At 40.5% G+C, this 8,065-nt stretch overlaps 1 protein-coding gene across 4 annotated transcripts in view; it reads left to right on the top strand.

Moving 5' to 3' along the window:
* Nucleotides 1–242: 242 nt before the first annotated feature.
* LOC139561327 (putative ferric-chelate reductase 1) overlaps nucleotides 243–8,065 on the top strand; it is an 8,189-nt gene continuing 366 nt past the window's right edge. Inside the window, exons 1-8 of one of the 4 annotated variants that reach the window (XM_071378348.1) lie at nucleotides 244–383; nucleotides 1,117–1,277; nucleotides 2,982–3,173; nucleotides 3,378–3,476; nucleotides 3,839–3,980; nucleotides 4,179–4,304; nucleotides 5,574–5,621; nucleotides 6,921–6,941. In XM_071378348.1, the coding sequence (XP_071234449.1) occupies nucleotides 1,119–1,277; nucleotides 2,982–3,173; nucleotides 3,378–3,476; nucleotides 3,839–3,980; nucleotides 4,179–4,304; nucleotides 5,574–5,608 (753 nt within the window). In that variant the 5' untranslated portion in view covers nucleotides 244–383; nucleotides 1,117–1,118 and the 3' untranslated portion in view covers nucleotides 5,609–5,621; nucleotides 6,921–6,941. Of the gene's footprint in view, nucleotides 384–1,116; nucleotides 1,278–2,981; nucleotides 3,174–3,377; nucleotides 3,477–3,838; nucleotides 3,981–4,178; nucleotides 4,305–5,573; nucleotides 6,816–6,920; nucleotides 6,942–8,065 lie in introns of those variants that run through there. The other 3 variants (XM_071378349.1, XM_071378347.1, XM_071378350.1) reach the window with 3 other exon arrangements.

Raw genomic sequence — 8,065 nt, 5'->3', positions numbered from 1 at the left:
TTAAAGAAAGGGTGACTTGACATAGCTAATGTCGGAGGATGAAGGTTAGGCTCAACAACGTAATTGTTTCCATTGAGTGTTGTCGCCGGTTCACCCCTCCTCCGGGAAACCTATGTCACGCCAACCAGCATGCCATTGTGAAACCACCCCCAAAAAGACGGAGGAGAGAGGCAGGTTTCTCACTCCTCTGTCCCTCCTCCCATTGCGAGTGCTGTTTTAAATAGCGGGAGAGTGAGCTCAGGTGGCGACATCGCCGCAAGGACACCTGTTGAGAACATCTACTTCTCAGCGCAGCGCACCTGTCATTAGCTTCTAGAACAACTTGTTCAAGGAGAACCACAGAAATATAAATATAAGAAATATTCCAAGTCACAAAAGTACAGGTAACATTTCCATCTATTTTATGTAATGATGTGGATATTGTAAAACAAAAACTATTTCTTCATTTATTGTTGTTTTACATCTCTCTGGTGAAGGGCATTTTCAACTCTGGAATAGGGTTTTTTGTTGTATTTTGCAGCTGGTTAGTCTCCACTATCAGATCAGATATTATGAACTTTTACTCCTTGGATACAGATGTTTTTCATTGCTTTTGTCACATGATTTAATTTAATTACGATATCTAAAAAAGTCCTTATTACATTTTTAAATGCTCCACAGGACAGGAAAATAGTCCAATTCACACACTTATCAAGAGAACATCACTAGTCATCCCTACTGCCTCTGATCTGGCGGACTCACTAAACAGGAATGCTTTCTTTGTAAATTATGTCTGAGTGTTGCAATGTGTCCCTGGCTATCTGTAAATTTAAAAAACAATAACATCGTTCCATCTGGATTGCATGATATAAGGAATATGAAATTATTTATATTTGTACTTCTACTTTTGATACTTAAGTATATTTTAGCAGTTACATTGACTTTTGATACTTAAGTATACTTAACTATATTTAAAGCCAAATACTTTTAGACTTTTACTCAAGTAGTATTTTACTGGGTGACTTTCACTTTTATTTGAGTAATTCTCTGTTAAGGTATCTTTACTTTGACTCAAGTATGACATTTGGGTACTTTTTCCACCACTGCTTACTACGTGGATCTCTGTTACTCTAACAGGAATGGACAATATCAGCAGACTGATGTTCGCAGTTGTCATGGCAATGGCTTACATGGCGATGGGAGCCGAGGCACAGAACACCACAATGGATCCGAACTCCACAATGGCATCCAATGTAACAACGGCACCTGTTGTCAACACCACCGCCACAGCTCCCACAGTGAGTTACCTAGGCTACATGTTTCACTCGGTCTCCCAGAGTCTCTGACAAGAAAAAGGAACCACACAATCTCTCTCTCTCTCTCTCTCTCTCTCTCTCTCTCTCTCTCTCTCTCTCTCTCTCTCTCTCTCTCTCTCTCTCTCTCTCTCTCTCTCTCTCTCTCTCTCTCTCTCTCTCTCTCTCCCTCTCTCTCTCTTCCTCTCTTTCTCTTTAAAATCAACTGTTGTTTTAAGTGCATTTGTAGGATCTCAACAATAAACCGCACACACTGCCATGGAAACAGAAAGTAGATTAAGCAAAAGAGTGTATGTTACATTACCCTGCAGTTTACCATAAATATAATCCATGACAGTGTGGAAAACATCTCTCTAGTATTTCATAAAACACACAGAACTAGGTTCATTAACAAGCTAGAGATATAGATAGAGAAACTTAGAAAGAAAGAAAATAGAAAAACTTATTGCGGATCAGTGGGACACGAAAAGCATACCATGCGATTATCTGAGGACAGCGCCCCGCATACAAAAGCATAACAAACATTTTCCAAACAAGCAGAGGCGTCACGAAAGTCGGAAATAGCGATAAAATAAATCACTTACCTTTGATGTTCTTCCTCTGTTTGCAATCCAAAGGGTCCCTGCTACATCACAAATGGTCGTTTTGTTCGATAAAGTCCTTTATATCCCAAAAAAGTCAGTTTAGTTGGCATGCTTGATTCAGTAATCCACCGGTTTTCCTCGTTCAAAATGCATACAAATTAATCGCAAAAGTTACCAATAAACTTCGTCCAAACAAGTCGAACAACATCTCTAATTAATCCTCAGGTACCCTAATATGTAAATAAATGATACAATTTAAGACGGAGAATAGTATGTTCATTACCGGAGATAAATAACAAAGTGCGCGCCCTCACCGACGCCCGCCACAATACTACAGCCAAAATGGGAGCCACCTAGAAAAACTACAAATTCTAGCTCATTTTTCAAAAACAAGCTTGAAACTCTTTCTAAAGACTGTTGACATCTACTGGAAGCCATAGGAACTGCTATCCGGGAGGCATTCCATTGATTTTCCCATAGACAGCCATTATAATGAGTGGTGAGCTCAAAAAAAAAAGAATCTCAGATGGATTCTCCTCGGGTTTTTGCCTGCCATATCAGTTCTATTATACTCACAGACATTATTTTAACCGTTATAGAAACTTTAGAGTGTTTTCTTTCCAATACTACCAATTATATGCATATCGTAGCTTCTGGGCCTGAGTAACAGGCAGTTTACTTTGGGCACCTCAGTCATCCTAACTTCCGAATACTGCCCCCTATCCCTAAGAAGTTTTTAAGAAAGGTGCCTGTTTTGGAGTTTAAAGTGAACTCATGTACGACACTATCTCATATAGGATTTCTATTGGACTTTTAAAAGTCAAAATGCTTTATAACAATGCAGAAAACAATGTAGAAAACATAATTTAAAAAAGTTATTATGTTGTGTTCTGATGATGTAGTTAAACTAAGCTTCTGAGGTAAGTTATGTTCTTCAAGAATCAATGGGTATATATTAATAATTTAAAAGTGAAAAATGTATTTCGCAATTGCAGATTTCCCCTTTAAAGTTCAGAACTGTACTGTATGTACCAATTGTAGATTGCTCCTTTAAAGTAAAACGAATGACAAACATGACAGCAACTAATGATGCATTCTTCAACAGGTAGAGATCTTGACGGCGGAATGTGGAAACTCTCAGCTCTGTGCTTCTGAACCGTCAGAGTGTAATCCGGCCCTGGCTGGTTCCTGTTTCTTCATCTCCACCCAGCAGACCTCGGGACAGAATATCTCCTTCCAGCTACGAGGAGTGTCCAGCGGCTACATCGCTGTAGGCTTGTCCACAGACAACAAACAGGTATGGAAACCTGCCTTTAGAATAAGTATACATGTTACAATACCCAGGACAAGGGAGTTGGGGTTGGTGGGAGAAGTCATTTTAACTTGAGGAAATTCAGGATTTACATTTTATTAATGAATTAGGAAGAAATAGCCAAAATGAATACTGTTAAAATGATGATTTATTTCTATTTATTTGATTTCATCCTCTCTCTCTCTACAGGGAGGGAACGACACCACCTATGTGTGTGCAAACAACAACGGCAAAGTGAAGTTCTTCACCGCTCTCCTCGACAACACAGTTCTGACCATCATCAGCACAGTGAGTTGGACCAATCAGAACACAGTGTTTAATTTTCGACTTCCTGTAACAGATTTTAGCTTGACAGTTTGAATTCCGGCAAATTCCGGAAGTGACCTGATATGTAATCAATGAGTTTTATGAATTGAACAAGATACTGATAGCCAAAATCAGAGGATTCATGATTTTGAATTACATACTTTTCTGAGCGGTCATTGAAGTTGAATTTGACTCCAATTCTCACTCTTATTCCCTGCATATACACTTGGGTGCCATTTGGGACAGTGCCTGGGAGAATAACAGGGTACCTGACTAATACTACACTGTAGGCTTACTGACATTTGACTAATGTTATTTGTGGTTAAAACCGTTGTGTTGGGTAGCTGCCTGTGAACTCTGTGAAGGGCTCAGTCAACGGTCAGATCATCCAGTGCACCTTCTCTGCTACTGTCCCCAAAGCTACTGTCACCCGGAGCCCCAACACCAGCTTCTACCTCTCCATCTCCAACGGGACTTTTATGAACGGTGAGACACTCATCCATACACACTCCTGGTGAAGTTTCCCCCAGGTACAGATCTAGGATCAGCTTCAACTTCACCCTACACCTCCAAACACCCTGTGGACACTGCATCTCTTCTTTCTGGTTTGTCTCTAACTCTCTCTCTCTCTCTCTCTCTCTCTTTCTCTCTCCCTCTTGTCATTTTCTCCTTCCTCATAAACAGATACCCTAGGTTCTCCTAAGAATTTTCTGTTCAGTAAAGAAGCTGTGGACCTGGCCGACCCCAACGCTAAAGTGACCAACTCTTTAAACTCTGCTCCCTCCGGCCACGCCTTCGGCCTGTCTCAAGGTAATAAACCATAAGAGGCACCACAAACACTTCATAATAATAACTGATATAATGATTAAGTATTAATAACCTATTACAAACTTTTTCATTTTTAATTCATAAGCATTAAAAGCATTTCAAGGCATGAGCACTTTTATCATTTATAAATCGTTAACATTTATAAATAAATAATTTACAAAGTATTTATAAAGATTTATGACCATTTATAACGTTGTAATTCATGGAAGCTATTATAATGTGTTACCATAGTACCTAATCTCATATAATCCCTTCTCTCTCTCTCTCTCTCTACTACTTCTCTCTCTCTACTACTTCTTTCTCAAATTTCAAATTTTTCAAATTCAAGCTGCTTTATTGGCATGAAAAACATTGTGTCAATATTGCCAAAGCAACAATGTATACAATATACATTGTAATACAATACAATTGTAATACAATACAATTAAAACAATGACAAATAATAATATAGAATGGCAGTAAATAATAATACAAAATTAAATATAAAAATAGTAACAAGAAAATGGTAATAATAGTCAATAGTCGAATGTAATGTATGGTGTAATTTAATTTAAATTTAATTAAACTCTCTCTCTACTACTTCTCTCTCTCTCTGTCTCTCTCTGTCTCTCTCTCTACTTCTCTCTCTCTCTCTCTACTACTTCTCTCTCTCTCTCTGTCTCTCTTTCACTCTCTCTCTCTCTACTACTTCTCTCTCTTTCTCTCTACTACTTCTCTCTCTCTCTCTCTCTACTACTTCTCTCTCTCTACAACTTCTCTCTCTCTGTCTCTCTTTCACTCTCTCTCTCTCTCTACTTCTCTCTCTCTATTACTTCTCTCTCTCTACTACTTCAATCTCTCTCTCTACTTCTCTCTCTCTCTCTCTCTACTACTTCTCTCTCTCTCTCTCTCTCTCTCTCTCTCTCTCTCTCTCTCTCTCTCTCTCTCTCTCTCTCTCTCTCTCTCTCTCTCTCTCTCTCTCTCACTCTCTCTCTGTCTCTCTGTCTCTCTCTGTCTCTCTCTCACTCTCTGTCTCTCTCCCTACTTCTCTCTCTCTACTACCTCTCTCTCTCTCTCTGTCTCTCTCTATCTCTCTGTGTCTCTCTCTCACTCTCTGTCTCTCTCTCTACTTCTCTCTCTCTCTACTACTTCTCTCTCTCTCTGTCTCTCTCTCTACTTCTCTCTCTCTCTCTCTACTACTTCTCTCTCTCTGTCTCTCTCTCTCTACTTCTCTATCTCTACTACTTCTCTCTCTCTGTCTCTCCTCCATAGCTCTTCTGATCCTGCTAGGTGTGATGATGCTGTAATGCAGGTCTGAAGGTGAAGCACCATGCACTCAGGAATCCTGTCTCCTTACCTTTACTCACCTTGGCCAGGCTGCATCCTAAATGGCACCCTATTCCCTAAATACTACTGTACTTTCCCTATGTAGGGAATAGGGTGCCATTTTGGAGTCACTCTGGTACCAGAACAAAGGACCATGACAGATCTGAAGTTATATGCTTATAAATCCAGTCATATTTTTTTACATACTTAATGAAACACCTTCTAGTTGGGGGTAGTAAGACATTAACGAACAGAATGGACACAGTGATAATAGGCCAAGTACTAACATATTCAACGTCAATTCCACGTTCAACCAGTGTGTGCCCAGTGGGCCATAGATGAAGTCACAAGGGCTGCGTTTAGACAGGCAGACAATTTCTGATCTCTTTTTATCTGATCTTTTTTCAGAGGTTATCTGATTGGTCAAAAGACCAATTAGTTTAAAAAACACAGAATTTGGCTGCCTGTCTAAACGCAGCAAAGGTGGCAGAAATGGGAATTTGTGGGTTTATATTGTGTGTATATATTGTGCGTGTGTGTGAAGGCGTGCATAATGACGAAGCCACCGGATGGTGAACTGTTCTTCCTGATTACCTTTTTAAATTATATACAATCATGGAAATATTTTATCAGACCATTTATAAAATAAAAAATGTTATTTACAATAAAATGTATGTTTGAATATCTTTCATGGGTATATATATATTTTATCTACTGACACAAAAAATTAGAACATTTAACATACTGTAATATAGACTCAAAACCTGACACAGGCTCAGCTAGGGCAACAGGTAGCTTAGTGGTTATGAGTGTTTGTCACATCTACTCCTGCTCCTCCCCTCCGGCATGCGACGTCGCCGGAATACTGACCACCGGTCCTGGGAATCATCATTACGCACACCTGTCACTCATCATTACACACACCTGGCACTCATCATTACGCACACCTGTCACTCATCATTACGCACACCCGGCACTCTTCATTACGCACACCTGGCACTCATCTTTACGCACACCTGGCACTCATCGGTATGATTCACACCTGGACCTCATTACCTCCCCTTTATAGGTCCCTTACGTTTGTTCATTCCTCAGTTGGTATTGCACCTGTGTTCATGTGACCTCGCTTCTGTTACGCTGTCTTGTTTCATGTTTGTTGTTTTCATTAAACGTTTTACCTGCACCTGCTTCTCGATTCACAGCGTTTATCATTACAGTGTTGGGCCAGTAACTGAAAAGTTGCTGGTTCTATTCCCTGAGCCGACTATAGCGTCTTGTTTTTGTGTGGTTTAGGCCAAGACTCTTACAGTAGATGTGAGCAGAGCATGTTGAGTATCTGATACATACCTCTTAGGTCTCAGGATGGGGCTTGAGCCGGTGTATTAGTGGGGGTTGAGTCTGTTGCTCTGCTCACGGCCTGGATATATGTGCAGCTGTCATGTTGAGATCTCTGCTGCAGGGGTGGGGTGCATGGGGGCATTGGTCTGATCTGGGTATAGGGTGTGGCAGGGTTTGTTAGGGTGGGTCTCAGCTCTCTCTTTCTCTCTTGCTCTTTCATGTTATGTCGCTCTTTATCTCTCTCTCTCTCTACCTCGCTCTTTCTGTCACGCCCTGACCTTAGAGATCCTTTTTATGTCTCTATTTTGGTCAGGGCATGAGTTGGGGTGGGCATTCTATGTTTTGTGTTTCTATGATTTTCTATTTCTATGTTGTGGCCGGGTATGGTTCTCAATCAGGGACAGCTGTCTATTGTTGTCTCTGATTGGGAACCATACTTAGGTAGCCTTTTTTCCCACCTGTCTTTGTGGGAAGTTGACTTTGTTTAGGGCACATAGCCTTTGAGCTTCACGGTTTGTTTTGTATGGTTTATTGTTTTTTGTCGGCGTCATTCTTAAATAAAGTAAAATGTACGCTCACCACACTGCACCTTGGTCTGCTCCTTTCAACAGCCGTGACACTTTCACGGTCTCTTGCTCTTTCACGGTCCGTTGCTCTTTCTCCTTCTCTTCCTTGGTGTACAGCCTCCAGCTTGTCTCAGTTTTTGTCCCAAATGGCACCCTATTCCCTACTTAGTGTGCTCCTTTTGACCAGGGCCCTACAGTATATAGGGAATAGGGTGCCATTTGGGCCTGGTTTCAGTGTCCCACCTGTTCCTGTACTAACCCTAGCCAGCCTCAGACCTCACCACACGTCACTGAGGGATACAGGACATGAGATAATGATATGATTGGTTTGTATAGTCACACAACCCTCTCTGTTCTGCTCCAAAAACATTGATTGACAGAATGGTTTGTGAGGCAAAAATAAAACACAACATAACTATATTTAAAAGAGCATCCATCATTTAATGTGATTCTTACAGAAAATTCATTTCTATAACCCAGATCAGGTAACTATGATTAACTGTGTTTCAATAAAGAGGCTCTGCTTTTCTACAT

The sequence above is a fragment of the Salvelinus alpinus genome, chromosome 31 (assembly GCF_045679555.1).
Source record: "Salvelinus alpinus chromosome 31, SLU_Salpinus.1, whole genome shotgun sequence".
In the NCBI taxonomy this organism is placed as follows: domain Eukaryota; kingdom Metazoa; phylum Chordata; class Actinopteri; order Salmoniformes; family Salmonidae; genus Salvelinus; species Salvelinus alpinus.
The sequence above is the reverse complement of the archived record's forward strand: the minus strand, read 5'-3'. Positions and strand labels throughout refer to the sequence as shown.